Source organism: Phodopus roborovskii, unplaced genomic scaffold, assembly GCF_943737965.1.
Source record: "Phodopus roborovskii unplaced genomic scaffold, PHOROB, whole genome shotgun sequence".
In the NCBI taxonomy this organism is placed as follows: Eukaryota; Metazoa; Chordata; class Mammalia; order Rodentia; family Cricetidae; genus Phodopus; species Phodopus roborovskii.
The window spans coordinates 23,759,538-23,774,919 of NW_026126434.1; the positions used below are offsets into that span (position 1 = coordinate 23,759,538).

Below are 15,382 nucleotides of genomic sequence, written 5' to 3' on the forward strand. Positions count from 1 at the left end.
ATGAGGTAGCAGAAGCAAAAAAGCCTAAACCCATGACCACTACTGACCAGATAATGTGGCAAGAGCTCTGGATAGAGGGGCAACTGCTCCCACCCAAGGTTACAATACCATGGGTCTCCATAACTTAATGCTCCTTTCTCTTTTTGTCCTTTCTTTTAAAAAATAAAGCAGCCAGGCAGTGGTGGCGCACACCTTTGGTCCCAGCACTCAGGAGGTAGAGGCAGGCGGATCTCCAAGTTTGAGACTAGCCTGGTCTACACAGCGAGTTTCAGGATGATCAGGGCTACTAGGAGAAAATCCTGTCTCAAAAAAACAACAAAAGGAAACTTGTTTATTTTATGTGCAGGAGTAACGTGTTCAAGCGCTACAGTGCCGATAAGAAAACAGCCTGTGGGAGTCGGTTTCTTCCTTATACCACACAGGTCCTAAGGACCAAATTCAGCTTGTCAGGCTTAGATAACAAGCACTTTTACCTGCTGAACCCTATCGCTGGTTGTTTCTCATTTGTTTTTCCGAGAAAGGGTTTTATATAACCCAGGCTAGCCTCAAAGACTTATGTAGCCAAAGATGAACTGGTCTCTCACCCCCACCTTCCAAATGTTAGGATTACAGGCATGTATCACTATGCCTAGACAGTGTCTGCTTCCTATCAGTCAGCCTCCAAGCAGGGACCAGAGCCACCAGTGTGGATCATTCTGCTATCCACCTTCCATACACACACACTACTGTCCACATTGAGAGATTTCCCCCACTACGTGTGTTAATCCTGCTCCAGATCCCTGGTGTCAGGTGAACAGCGATCCCCTACCCCTCTGAGGCCTATGGATGTCACCTAATGTGCCTCAAAGGGCTTTGCTGATGCAGTGAGATGGTCAAGCTTTTCTGGACCACCCAGTGTTCTTGCATGAATCACATCTTGAAGTAGGGGCACATGACTGTACCAAGTGGACAGCTGTGCAGCCACAGAAGTTAGAACTGAAGAGAACTTCTACCAAGAGGACCCCTGAAGCCACCAGGAGCTACAGCCAAGGGAGGCCTCTCTTTACAAGGCAGGGGTATTTTCAGCCCTTTTTCGAGACAGGGTTTCTCTTAACTTTGGAGCCTAAACTAGAACTCGCTTTGTAGACCAGGCTGGCTGTGAACTCAGAGATCCATTGGCCTTTGCCTCCTGAGTGCTGGGATTGAAGGCATGTGCTGCTATGTGGGTGCTGAGAATTGAACCTGGGTCCTCCGGAACAGCAACAAATATTCTTAACTGATTAATAATCTCTCCAGCTCCCAGAGCTGTTTTGTTTTGTTTTGTTAGAGCTGGTGTGTATGTGTGTGTCAGAGAGAGAGAGAGAGAGATGATTAACTGTAGCTGGTCCAGAGAATGGACAGACCCTAAAAGAAAAGAGTGACTTCCTCCAGCCAGGAATCACTCAGTATCCACAAATGTCTGATGTTAAAGGCAGACATTGTCCTGGCCTCCAGGGATGTGGCCTCTCATGGATAAAGGCCAAGCTGCCCTGCTAGAAAGTTCACTGGGCTCTGAGTACCCATCAGACACTTCACTCTACAAACTTGTTACATTTTGTCCCATCACACTTGGAAACCTTGGAGCCCCAGGTCTGCAGGGATATGATAGCTACTGCTTCTTATATTGACCACCAGCCTTCACACACTCTGCTTGCCAGGAACAGACACCACTAAGGACAAAGCCAAAACTGCCCCAGCCACAGCCTTCCAGCTCTTGGGTTTGTCTTAAAATATTTTGTGAGCCTGATGATATATGCCTGTAATCCCCAGCATAGGGGAGCAGAGGCAGGAAGATTGAGAACTGGGGGCCAGCCCCAAATGAGCTTTTCTCAAACCCAAACCAAAGCAGAAGTCTCTGCAACCCATGAGCATCAGGGTGTGCATTAATTCAGGATAACTACTCAATATCTTCCAGCAGTGGTTCTCAAGCTTCGTAACACTATAACCCTTTAAAACAGTTCCTCTGTTGTGGTGACCCCCAACCATAAAATTATTTGTGTTGCTACTTCATAACTGTGATTTTGCTACTACTATGAACTGTAAAGCCAGTGTTTTGGGATGGTCTCAGGTGACCCCTGTGAAAAGGTCATTCAATCCCACGTGGGTGGCAACCCACAGATTGAGAAGCTCTGTCTTAAAGGCTTGTGTCATCGTTTCACCCATGCTAAGTAACTTACTTGATAGTGCACAGCTCCCAGGAAGCAAAAGTGGGATTTAAGCCCAGCTGTGCCCTTACCACCATCTCCTGCCTTGGTGTCCCCTTCTCCCCGGGGCCCCTCCCCTGTAGCTGCCCAGCTCTGCCTAATGTGCACTTCTAGGCACACTTCTAGCCAAGGTTCAGTTCTTTCCTTTCCTTGCTGTGCTAAAATCCCTCAGCCTAGAGAGTGGCATTTGGCTTTCTAAGATTCCAGATGAGTGGGGGGGGGCATACTCGTTTTTGAAGAGCTACCACCTTGCTAGCCACAGTGTGGTCCAGCTTTGCCATAAAAGCCCCTTCAATCATTGTTCTCTACTGTCTGCCAGAAATAACTGTTGGGTATGGAAGGGTTGGTCATCCAGATGGACACAGGGCAAGGAGTGGCCTAAGTGTCAGCCAATGGGAGTGCTGTTTGGGCCCCTGGGCATCAATGATGGGGCCAGAGGTTGATACCAAGTCAGGTCTATCCAATCAGAGAGAGTCTTGAGATTAGTGGTGGGTTGTATTTCTGGAGTGGAGTGCAACTGAGGAGGCCCTTTGGCCAGGCCAAGGGAGTTGGAACATAGGTCATGGTGTTATCCCCCTCAGCAATACCCATCTTTACCTGTAACATAGGACATGGTGCTACCCCCGCCCAGCAATACCCATCTTCTTCACCTGTAACATAGGACATGGTGCTACCACCTCAGCAATAACCATCTCCTTCATCTGTCCAGTGATACAAGGGTGACTTCTCAACAGAGGTTTTCCTGCTGAGTCCTTCCTCAGTGGCTACCAACCTAGTGAGTTGGGCCACCAACCCAATGTGGTACCAAGCAAGACTCCTGGCTCACCCCTGGATTATCTCTGCTAGAACCCAGTGGTCAAGTTCTGATACTTCTGTTTCTCCTAGTACAAGCAGAAGGCAGCCCCTCCCTGCAGGAGGGCCTCCCAACCCCCTCCCAGGCTGCTTCCCTCAGCTCTGGTTACTGCCTCCTTCGCCTCTTCTGCTGTCTTGTGCTTGCCCTGGCCTGCCTGCTCCCTGATGTTGACTGCCAAGAGCCAAAGATGTCGGCATCTTTTTTTCCTCTGGTTTTTCCAGACTAGGTTTCTCTGTGTAGCCCAGGCTGTCCTGGAAGTCACTCTGTAGACCAGGCTGACTCCCCAGTGTGGGCTGCTGCCGCCACCCCCACCCCACCCCAGCCCCCGCTGTGATCTGGGGTATCACCCAGAACTGTGATAGCGTTCCCTGAAACTGTTGACCATGTGACATACTTGCAAGAGGCACAGGGTCAGGGAAGTATGCCCTCTGCACCTTAGGACTTGGGTCAGATCATTTGTTGCTCCTCCCAGATCAGCACCTGGTGAGGTACCACTGTGACAGCACACACCCCTCCCACCTGGTGAGAAACATATCTGTCAACCCCAAGAGGTCAGCATTATGTGTATGGTCCTCTGTATCAGTCTTGCCCAGGCCCTTCCATGGATTGGGTGTGTTGGGAGGGAACTTGCCCCTCCTGGCCTCCACATTCTCAACTCATTGGCAGGTGGGACGGGAGAAAGCATGGGATGGAGTCAGTAGGAATCCTTAGACTCCGGCCTAGGGCCTAGCACCTGTGAACCTTTAGGCCACTTCCGGATTGAGTGCCAGGGAACACAAGGTTGGAAACAGGATTGCCAAGTCTGGCTGGTTTTGGAGGATAAAAAATCGAAATCCCTATTTAGGCTCCTCAGCTTCTTCCTGTGCAAATGTGCGGCCTCACCAAACCTTCCAAGATTGGGAAATGATTGGGTGACTGGATCCCCTGCTTCCCCTCCCTTCCTCCCTCCTGCTGGCCCCCACTCCCCTCCCACCTGCCTGCCTTCCACTCACTCTCACTAATTCCTAATCTTTAGGTTCTCTGCTCATCTATGGGGCTGGACCAGCCCCAGGTCCGGGCTCTGAACCCAGGTTCATCTTGTGCAAGATAGGGTCCCACACGGGGCTCTAGAGGAAGGACACAGCGGCCTGACCTGGCATGTTCTGGGCAACGCTGGAGGCCAGTGGCTGAGTGCTATGCCTTCTCACCCGCACCCTCAGCCCCAGTTTTCTTTTGCCGGTCGGCCTTTTGCGTTCCACCACCTACAAACTACTCTACACCCTTGCACCTGTAACTCAGGCCCATGATTCCACCCCGCCGACAAGCAGGCTCTGTCCCTACCCAGCATCAGACTGGGCTGCTCTCTGGAGCCTGAGCGAGACCTTCCGCTCTCGCCTCTTCCCGCCCCCAGGCTGTGGCAGGAGGGACGGGCCGGAGGGCGGGGATCTGGGTTGTACCCTACCGGCCAGGCGCGCTGTGCTAGCCAGCGCAGTTACAGCCCGTCCTCGTAGCTTCAGATCTCTGCGCCCCAAGTCCTAGCAGCCCCCAACTCCGTGGTCCCCCGAGAACTCTGGGACTCCGGCAACTGCAGCCCAACGGGCCTCGAGGTCCAGCAGCCCGGATTCTGCGCTCGCACCATGCTGCGAAAGTGAGTCCCTTCGCGGTCGCGTCCCGTGAGTGGGATGGGGCGGGGGAGCCGTGGGCTGGAGCCGGGGACCCACCTGGCTGAGTCCAGGCCGAGAGCGCCCGACGGTAGGAAGCGCTGGCTGTGGCCCAGTAGCGGGCGGGTGCCCCCTGTTCCCCACCGGCTCACCTGGACCTGACAGCATGAACAGCAGGGGGCGGCGCGCGGCCAACCCGCTGCACCAGCGACCAGACCGGTGTGTGGGCAGGCAACTCGTGGGAGGAGGAAGGGCAGAAGCGGAGGCTGAAGGTGAAGTCTCACACCAGCCCCTGGCACAGGCTTACCCGCCGCCGCCCTTCTCCCAGCTGACTTCCCAGAAGGAAGGATGTGCGCTACCTCAAAGACCAGTTGATACCCACTGCTTGGGGATAGGGCTTGGCATCCCACAGATCCGGCCTGGCCAGGGGGAAGTGGGAGGGGTGTGTTTGTGTGTGTGACAGTTTTGCGCTCCAGCTTTTCGCTATAATGTCCCCTCAGGCACTTGTGCAGTGGACACCCTGTCCCCCTTGGCTACTTGGGGAGACTCTCTGCCCATAGGTGTCCTACCTACAGAGTCTTCAGGGAGAAAAAAGGGGAACACCTGCAGGCTATGGAGTTACTGATGGCCAGTGGCTGGCTTAAGTTTGGGTGTGAGATCCCTAAGCCTGAGGCATGATGGCTTGCCCCCTGACCAAGGGTTTCTCTTGGACAAGCTTCTGAGAGTTTCAGCACTTCTGTTTAGCGGGGCTGGGCGAGGTTTCGGATGTCAGCTGAAAAGCTATGTGCCCACTGCTGGGTCTTATACCAAAGTCTGCATAGAACAGGTGGTCTTGGGAGACTGGGCACGCACTGGCTAAAGTACAAAGGCTGCTTTAGAGTAGGGTGAGGCGCCTCCTCGTTTCCCACCCCCTCATTGCCCGCCCCTCCCCCCACTCACTCCCCTACCACTTACCCCCCCAACCTCCATACCCCACACCAGAAAGGCCTCCTGTGTGGCTTGTAAGAGATGGCAAGGCTGAGGTACCCAGGACACAAAGTGACTCCTGACTCTTCTGAGTCTGGAAGAAGCATTCCAGCCACCAAGGAAGGGTCTGGAACATGGGACCCCACCAAGTTTGGTTTCAGATGACCCTGTCACTTACCTGAGCCTGCCTCCCTTGGGCAACCAGGTGTCTTCATGTCCTTGTCACCTCAAATGCAGCTTCCTACAGTTTTGTGTCCCTCTTCAGGAAAGTTAGGTCACAGGGAAGGGGCACCAGCCTCAGCAGTGGCGCTCAGTGCCCCTTGTTATCACACAAATCAACTGTCTTTCAGAGTTTGGGGGCTGCCAGGCCCTGGGGACTTGCCGTGGGTGGGGAGAAGGGACGTGTATGGGCCTGGTTGGATTCTCTGAGGTCTCTGGAATACCAGCCAAAGGTCTTGCTATAGGCGAGTTCACATCTCTGACAGGTGTCACCATGTCTCATCCTTGGGAGCCAGCCAGCAAGTCTGGAGGAAGCATCATCTCATTTGTCTCCCAGGAGGGTTCTTTTCCAGTCCTTGTCTGCTCTTGCTGCTCATCAGCTGCTTGTGCGCTGGTAAGTTGGGATGCTCCATGCCATGCAATGCACAGATGCAGGGCATCAGAGAAGCCCTGGGTATAGCCCCTCTGGACTCTCCAGAGGCCCACTGGAGAGAGCTGGGGTACCATACCTAGGCTGATATATACAGGGTTGGTTGGAGGTCATAAAGGGAAGGGCTTTCCCAAACTCTGTACTTCTCATTGGATTTCTTGCTTGGAGTTAATAGAATGTCCCTTCTGGTCTCTGCATGGCGAACCATAAAGCCACCTTTGGGAAGAGCTGGGGTGCCAGACCCTGCCAAAGTCAGGGAGGGACCAATGTTGGCACTAGGTAGAAGCTTGTATCTCTCACCTGGGTTGTTACAAGACTCTCACCCACCATCCTGATGAACCTCAGTGATAGATTCCTTCCTTGGCTTGGTGGGTTGGGATGGGTTTAATGTTTGGATCTTGAGTAATAAATTGTGCCACTTCTGACTCTGCAGAGAGTGAAGTCAAGGAAATCCATGCAATGGTGGGCAGCGATGTGGAGCTCCTCTGTGCAGACACCCACAAAAGCCATTTCAACCTGAATGATCTGTATGTCTATTGGCAAATTGAGAGCTCAAAAACTGTGGTGACTTATCACCTGCCTAATGGGTCTACAGAGTTGTATGTGGACAGCCAGTACAAGAACCGGGCCCATCTGTCACTGGAGCGCATGAAGCAGGGTAACTTCTCTCTGTCCCTGCAGAATGTCACCCCCCAGGACTCCCAGGAGTTCACGTGCCTGGTATTTGAGTCTGAAGACTTAAGTGAAGTCTTAAAAGAGACAATAAGGCTGCATGTGGCAGGTAAGACCCTCCAGAGAACTGGCTTCTTTTTCTTTACATTTATTTATTAGGTATAAGTGTCTGCAGGCCAGAAGATAGCACCAGATCTCATTCTAGGTGGTTGTGAACCACCATGTGGTTGCTGGGAATTAAACTCAGGACCTTTGGAAGAGGAGGCAATATTTTAACCACCGAGCCATCTCTCCAGCCCAAGGACTGGCTTTATTCAGCCTGGTGCTCCTGAACATCCCTGTCTTTGTGGTGGGCTCCTCTTTACCTATGCAGCTCTTCTCTGAGCAGAGTTCATAACTCAAGACCCTCTGATTTCTGAGAACTGCCTAGCTAGCCATCTCTGTCTGCAGCTGCTCAATTCAACTCAAAGTAGACACCAGAAACTGAGTTAATGGGCGGGGGTGGGGGTGGAGGGGTGGTGACGACTCATTCAGTAGGAGTGCTTACCATACAAATGTGAGGACTTACTTCAATCCAGTGCCCATATAAAGTCAGGCAGAGTGGCGCGTGCATTTATTTGGTTCTAGCACTAGGAAGGCAGAGATAGGTGAATTCTTGGCTTACTGGCTAGCCAGTCTTGCCCACTGAGCTTTGGGTCAATGAGAGCTTCTGCCTCCTTTAAAAAAAAAAAAAAAAAAAAAAGACCCTAAAAAACAAGGTGGACAGCTCCTATGGAGGTTCTACTCTGGCTTCCAGGTGCAGACTCACACAAACGGGTACACACAGCCACCCTCACCCCCCAGCTTGTTCTCAAATGCGTGTATACACAAGGAGTAAGGAGTGTTGGAAACCTAAACGAGGACAGCTATAAGGGGAAGCTTACTCCACCCAGGATTTGGGGGCCCTTGGTGGGGAGGCAGTATGTCTACAGTGAGGATCACTAGGCCCACATGAGGGATCAGGAGTTTGGTGTGGGAGACATCACCGCCCACAAGCTCAGTGTCATTCTCCACACCCCTAACCCCACCCCCAATGGCTAGCTGCTCTAATTACTTTTTTGTACTCTTATGACCAAAACACTTGATATTAGACTGATGACAAAGAAACAGAGATGTCCCATAGTTTCAGGTTTCAGGCCATCCTGGAGGGAGAGGCATGGCAGCAGGGCAGTGCTGGTGACAGCTGGAGCATGTGCCCAGCAGACCAGGGTGCAGAGAAAAGGGCAGGCTGACTATCAGCTCTTCTCTTGTTTTAAAGTATTTATGCATGTGGGTATTTGTCAGCATGTATGTCTGGGTGGCCACAGAAGGGATCAAATCTTATTTTTTTTTTCCGGGGGGGGGGGGTGAGGGTCAGTTTTTGAGACAGGGTTTCTCAGTGTAACTGCCCTGGTTGTCCTGGAACTCACTCTGTAGACTGTAGGCTGTAGACTGTAGGCTGGCCTAGAACTCACCCAGACCTATCTCTGCCTCCCAAGGGCTGGGATGAAAGGTGTGTGCCACCACCGCCCAACAGCATGAAGTTCTTTGGCTTTGCTGTGATCAGGCTTCCCCACTGGTCTGAGCCCGCCTCACCACTGTCTCCTCTCCCTACAGCGAATTTCAGCACACCTGTCATCAGTACCTCTGGTAGCCCCATCTCAAGCCAAGAACTCACCTTCACCTGCATGTCCACAAATGGCTACCCCAGGCCCAACCTGTACTGGATCAACAGGACAGACAACAGCCTGATAGCCGAGAGTCTGCAGAATAATACTGTCTACTTGAACGAGCGGGGCCTGTATGATGTGGTCAGCACCTTGCGGATCCCATGGGCACCATGGGCGGCCCATGTGAACGTTAGTTGTTCTATAGAGAATGTGGTCCTCCATCAGAACCTCACCAGCATCAGCCAGGCAGGTGAGGCCCAGGCCAGGCGGCACAGACTCTGGGGGCAACTAGGTTGTGTGATAGGAGAGGCCTATTTATGCATAGACTCCCTACAGAAAGTAGCCATGAGGGGCTCTTGGTTTCTGAAGGCGAGGATAGAGAGTCCTGCTCAGGCCTGTCACAGTAACCTTTACTCACTGTCCAGGTAAATGATTAGCATGGCTACCATCTGTAGTAGCTGTTTCTTGGGCTCTTTAACCAGGGAGGACTAGGGCTCTGTAGGGCCTGGTGCATCTCAATAGGCACAACAGACCAGGATGGAGGGCACTCCCCCACATTCTCTTCCTTTGAACATGTGCCCTTCCAGGGCATTCAGCTGGGCTTAGGCTGCTGGCTGGATCCTCTATGGACCACAAAGACATGACCCTCCCCAAAGGCCATAGCCATCCCAGTCCAGGTGAGGAATCCAGCCAGTCCCCAGATATCAGAATCACGATTCTATTCATAAGAAGAGTCCCAAATAGGTGGTCCACAGAGGGAGAATGCAGGTGAGAAGAGGCCAGAAACTGGGTACAGTGGGGTGAGGAGGGGCTGCCTTCTTTGGGGTCAGTGATGGCACTGTATTGGCATACTCAGTGCTACTGAACTGTCACAGTGAGTACTTGTGTATTGTATAAACATCAAAGAGATTCACCCCCATGAGAGCCTGACATGAAGGGTGGATTAAGGAAGTCCAGGAATGCCTGAGTAAAAGATTAACAAATATTTAAATTAGGGAACACTCACGTGCCACTGCTTGGGGGGGGGGGGCACAGGATGCTGTGATACAGGATGATGGTCAGCTCTCAACTTGTCACCCTGAGAGAGAGAGAGAGAGAGAGCTCATGAGTATCCTTCTTCTAATAAGGGATCACGTCCAAAGCCATGCCCTAAGACTCTGAAACTATTGGTGGAAACAAACTCCCATACACTGAGTTTCTTTCATACCCCTTCCTTACAAGCCCAGGAACTGACTGAAGCTTCGAGTTTCATGGTAGGATGGGGACCCTCACCTGAAAGAGCACCCCATACCAGCCTGAGGCTTTAAAACTCACAACGTGATGACAGTGAAGTTTTTAAAAATCTGCCTCTTCCTTTCCATGGAAAAGTCCTCCCCATCAAGGTCCTTTAAGTCTTGGGCATTTTCCCATTTCCTTTTTCTTTTGTGTGTGTGTGGGGGAGTAGGGAGGCTTGAAACAGGGTTTCTCTGTGTAGCTCTGGCCATCCTAGAACTTGCTCTGTAGGCCAGGCTGACCCCTGCCTCCTGGTGATGGGATTAAAGGTGTGAGCCACCACCATCTGGCCATATTTCTTTTCCTTAGACAGTGTCTCATGTAGCTTAGGCTGATCTCAAATTCACTGTGTAGCCAAGGTGACCTTGAAATGGTCCTCTTCCTCCGCCTCTGGAGTGCTGGGATTACAGGTGTGCTCTGCCACATCCTATTTATGTGGTACTGGGATTGAACCCAGGGCTTAATGTATGCTAAGCAAGCACTGTACCCATTGAGCCACATCCCCAGCCCATTTCTGCTTTCTTGCAGAAAATTACACTGGAAACAATGATAAGATCACAAAGGATCCACAAGAAAACCACAGCCAGAAGAAAAATGTGGCCATTTTCATCATCCTTGCTATCCTACTACTACTGGTGGTAGTGGGTATCATTTTCACCTGGGTTTGCAGAAGCAGGTGTTCCTGCAGACAGTATACAGGTTTGCACGAGACTCGTTGACTGTTTACACTGTTGCTATGAATGCTTTGGCTTTTACAGCTTTCTACACTCTGAGATTTTATTTAAGATTTGCCCTTAAAAGCATAGGCATGCTTAGCAAGAGCCTGAAGCCTCCTCAGAAGAGGCTTAGGCCCTCTGTTTCCAATAGAGCCATACTAGTGGCAAGAAGCTCACATTCCGGCTCCAGGGCGTGATGGAGTCTACATTCAGAGGTGGGATGGATGAGCTGGAGAGCACTCAGCCTTTAAAGGCTCACTCTCATACTTATCTCCTAAAGGATACAAGTTCAGTTCCCAGAGACTGGATTTAGTTCATTTCTGTGGAAGCCAACTGATGCTGCTCTAAGGCACGGGCAAGGCTATGTGCCTGGAGTTTTGTGTACTCAAGGACAGGCCCAGAAAGTGGTGAAGTCACCATGTCCTGCACATGGCCCACAGTGCAGAATCTATGGCAAGGAAGTCTAGAAATGCTGGAAGGACTCAGGAAGTTGATGAAGCTAAATGGAGCCCTGTGCCAGCTCACAGCCTGGCTCCATCCCTGACAAACCCTCCTCCCCTTCCCTACAAGCTACCCTTGTGTTCCCAGTATGTGGCTAATACTAGTGATGTCTGAATTGCTCTCCCCAGCTCACAGCCCCCTACTCATCTGGTCAGGCTGTGCCATGGCCCCTGAGCTGGGGACACAAAGCACCACTATAAATCTAATTTTACTTGTATGTGTGTATGTATGTGTACCACTTGTGTGCAGAAGCCCATACAGGTCAGAAGAGAGCATGGATCTAAAGTTATAAGTGGTTGTGGGCCACCCTTGTGGGTGTCAGGAACTGAACCCAGGTCCTCTGCAAGAGCAGCAAGTGCTCTTAACCACTGAGCCACCTCTCCAGCCCTGACACAAAGTGACTTAAATGTTTGCACACTTGCTCCTTAAAATCCATCTTCTCTTAAAGGCAAGGTTGTCCGGGGAATCCCAGTGGGAGCCCTTTCCTGCCTGGAGCAGAAGTCTTGGTGGGCAGGGTGGACAGACGAGGTGATGTTTTTGTGAGCCTACCTTCCCACAAAGCCTGAACCTGTCTGCTTTGACCCACAGGTCCCCGGACTGTAGAGCAGGAACCCATAGGTGAGTGTGCCTTGTGGGGGCCTTTCACACCTTCAGTTGATAGTTTAAATACCTGATGATTCATAGATGTAGAAACCCTGCAAACTTCTGGATCCTGCACAACAGAGAGCCCTGGCAAAGGTCCCTAGGCCCCTCTTGCCTCTGCTCTGTTGGACCCATTGACTCTGTGACTAGCGGCTCAGTCTCTCTTGGTAGAGGTGTGCCTGCACAGTGGCAGTTGGACCTTTCATATCTCCAGAGGTGTGGATTCATCTCCCAGTATTGAAAAGACATCCATATGATGTTGACCACCAGAAGATATCTCTAACTCTAAGCGCCTTTGCCACCTCAGTGACTGCACCTCCCTAAACTTAGCTTTTCCCTCTTAAGGGGGTGGGCCAGGGTTTGTGGTCCCTTTAGTGCAGTAGCAGAGCCTGTTTGCTAGGTGAGCAGGCTTGGATGGATGATACATTCCACTCCAGGCTGGACAAGCTAGTGTCGGGCCACTTGGTCCTAACCCAATCATGTGACTCTTCTAGTTTGTAGCCCCTTTCCCTTCACCAGTCTGAGTCCTGGAAAGAATCATTTCATTGTCTCCGAAATTAAAACACTGAGGATGGCTTGCTGGGCAAGCATAAAGAGGTGTGGCCTGCTTTCACCTTCCTCTCTCTTCTTCCTTCCAAGACCATGCCTGACAGGACTCTGCCCTCTATGTGGACTGGGCTTCTGTGAGACGCCACCCGGTGGATGTTGGATACAGCTTCAGAACCAACTCACACAGGCCACCGCAGAAGCGGACAATGAGCTGTCTGCTTAAGTGCTGTGATAGGGGACAGGAGTCCCTGGCCTTGAGAGGCATAGAGGATTAATCCCAGAAACCTCAAGGGAGACCTTTTCAGTGGGCAGCAGCAATATCAGAATACAGAGCCCCCAGTGAGTGGCTCCCACCCAGCCATCAGCACAGAGAGGCGGCACTTGTGGGGAGGTCTTTCCCCAGCTGGAGCTCCAGAGCACGTGACTCAGCCTCTGGTTCTTAGGAAAAGGGCATTTGAGCCACTGTGAAAGCACCTACAAAATCCACTGGAGACCGTTTCCCTACAGGACTTTCAGGAGAGAGACCATTTCCCTACAGGACTTTCAGGAGGGGAGAAAGCCAGACTGTATTTATTTTGGTCTCAACCTACTTGGGCCTCCTAAAGGATGCGTGGGGTTTTTGTCTCCAGAGAACCTGCTGTTGGTGATAAGGGCTGGGCTCAGAGGTTTGGGGTCCTTGGCTTTGCAACAGCAAAGGGACATGCCTCAAAGCAAGACATGTGCCACACATGGATGCTGCTCACTCATCACTGAAGGCCCTCGTGCCTGACTAGCCTGTGGATACAGAAGCAGGAATGCTTCTCTTTCAGACTGAACACAAAGCTGGGAGAGAACAGCTTTACTAACTGGGTCTCAGCAGCCCATGAAGACCTATATGAAGACCTGCCATTCTTGGAGCCACCAGGCCCACCAGGTGGCCACAGCCTCTAGAGTCTCTATGTTATTGGCTAGAACAGAGCTAGCCAGTTTGGCTCTAGATTGTTCTGCAAAGTTGGCTGCTGTGTAACCTAGGTGTGTACCAACTCCAGGGAGATGCAGTAGGGGCACGGATTCCCCAATGGGACACAGCATCTGACCCTACTGGTGGGCAAACACCCTCTCCTCCCTCCCCAGAGGCCTGAAAGTCCTGGGCAGTAAGGGCCTGCTTGCTATATGCCCACTGCTCACTGCTGACGGATGTGAGACCCCAGGCCTGGACGGAGCAGGAGTCAAGCAGTGAGAACCCTGGGGTCAGGCTCAAGGGGATCAGTATTATGAGGGCCTAGCTACTTTTCTGCACAGGCTCCTCACATGGACTTATTTATTGGATGGGTATAGACATCCACTTCTTCCTGCAAAGCATTATGTGTTCGTGAAATAGCAATCATCATTGTGGGTCTTGAGTTGGCAGCTACAGCAAGGAAGCATGAAGAAGTCCCTGGGGTGCAAGAAGCTGGGGTGCAGTGCCTATCCAAGTTCCAGGACACAGCCATGCCCCAGGGGTCTTGTGGGGGTGGGTTTGTGACAGCCCAGCAGAAAGACCAGTCTACTACTTTCTGTCAGAAAGTGGTCAACCCTGCTGCCCAGCTGCCTCAGCACACCACAAGCTCTGTTCCCACCACTTTTGGAGGCAGTGGGAACCCTCACCAACTTCGTCTCTATGGCCTCTGCTTAGACCTTGGGCTGCTTGCTCTACAGTCATCGCCTGCTGATCCCAGCAGGTCCCCACTTTCCCATGGACCCCTGGGCGTGTGTGTGTGTGTGTGTGTGTGTGTGTGTGTGTGTGTCCCACAACACATCAGCATTCATAAGACCTGCCCTGTACCTTCTGCCTCCTTCAGCCCAGAACCTTGCCGGCATTCTTTATCTGGGTTGTAGGCGGGACTGGCTTTCAATATTCTCATAGTGATTTCCAGAACTCTGACAAGGGAATAAATACAAGATGTGTTTTCTGCCTTGTGTCTGGTGGCTTGTCATGTGGAAAGCCTGGCTCTATTAGCCCAGCTGTTGCTCTTGCAAGGCTACCACTACAGGTGGCTCTGTTCCTCAGGGGACATGGGCAGTCACCCTTGGGGCTTGTTACAATCCTGACACAGAAGCCAGAGGTAACTCTCAGCATCCCATAGAGCCCAGAAGGGTCCCAAGGGGGAAAGGCCTGACCACAGTGGTTGCCTTCTGATAGGTGGACAGGGCAGGTGGCCCCTAGCATGATCTCATCTAATCACTGTGTCCTATAGAACAGAGTCTTCCTATTGGTCTGTTCAGTTCAGATATTCCTGATAGAGACTATCCTGGAATGTGACTGCTGTGGCTCCGAAATGACCAGCCTCAAGAAAAGTTAACTTCTCTCTGCTTCTGCCTGGTCTGCTCTGACCTGGATCTGAGGATGCTTGCGCTCTTACAGAGTACCCATCCCAGGTCCAGCACCAGTTTGATGCCTGTGTCTCCCTCCCAGCCCAACCTTTTAAAGGGAGGACAAACCCATGCAGCTAATGAGGCAGCTGCTGTGGCAATCTGAGAATGATTTCATCCATTGCAGTCCTTTGTCCCACCCACAGCTCAGAGGATGCTGGGAGACCAAGCCTCCTTGCCACCCCAAGGCTCCCGCCATGGCCATGGCTGATCATTGGTAGAGAGTCCCTCCTATCCCAAAAAAGCAGAGAAGAGGCTTCATGCTGCCCCTTTTCTAGACAGCCTCCCCCCACCCCAAGATCCCTGCATTCCCTTCAGACATTCCCATGATGTGCATCTTCCTGGGGACTGGTGGATTCTTGGCTTAATCAGCACAGTCCATGCCCAGAACAGACTTCACTCCTGCCTCTTTCCAATAAGCCTTTAGTCACATGTGGTCACCACACACTGCTTGTCTCCACTGCTAAACAGTCCCTCCCCTGGTCTCCCTTTTCCAGGCCCCTGACCTTGGAGCTCTTTCCAGGGTTCCACCCATCCTCTGAGGGTGTGATCCCAGCATGCTGGGTTGTTGGAGGGCCTGTAACTTCTAAGTGAGCTGCTGTGGGTAGGAGGCAGGCTATG

The 15,382-nt window shown here is 51.9% G+C and overlaps 1 protein-coding gene across 1 annotated transcript; it reads left to right on the forward strand.

The window, feature by feature from the left end:
* The first annotated feature begins 4,586 nt into the window (after window positions 1-4,586).
* Window positions 4,587-14,301, forward strand: Icoslg (inducible T cell costimulator ligand). Its single transcript, XM_051187015.1, has 7 exons — window positions 4,587-4,702; window positions 6,167-6,294; window positions 6,764-7,111; window positions 8,638-8,940; window positions 10,491-10,661; window positions 11,768-11,797; window positions 12,461-14,301. Exons 1-7 carry the CDS (start codon window positions 4,692-4,694, stop codon window positions 12,469-12,471), a joined length of 1,002 nt encoding a protein of 333 aa, XP_051042972.1. The 5' UTR covers window positions 4,587-4,691; the 3' UTR covers window positions 12,472-14,301.
* The last annotated feature ends 1,081 nt before the right edge of the window (window positions 14,302-15,382 follow it).

Bases quoted from the DNA above. Each gene is read 5' to 3' on its own strand.
- Icoslg (XM_051187015.1), top strand. The intron at 6,295-6,763 runs GTAAGTTGGGAT...CTGACTCTGCAG, and splicing joins CATCAGCTGCTTGTGCGCTG to AGAGTGAAGTCAAGGAAATC. The intron at 7,112-8,637 runs GTAAGACCCTCC...CTCTCCCTACAG, and splicing joins AATAAGGCTGCATGTGGCAG to CGAATTTCAGCACACCTGTC.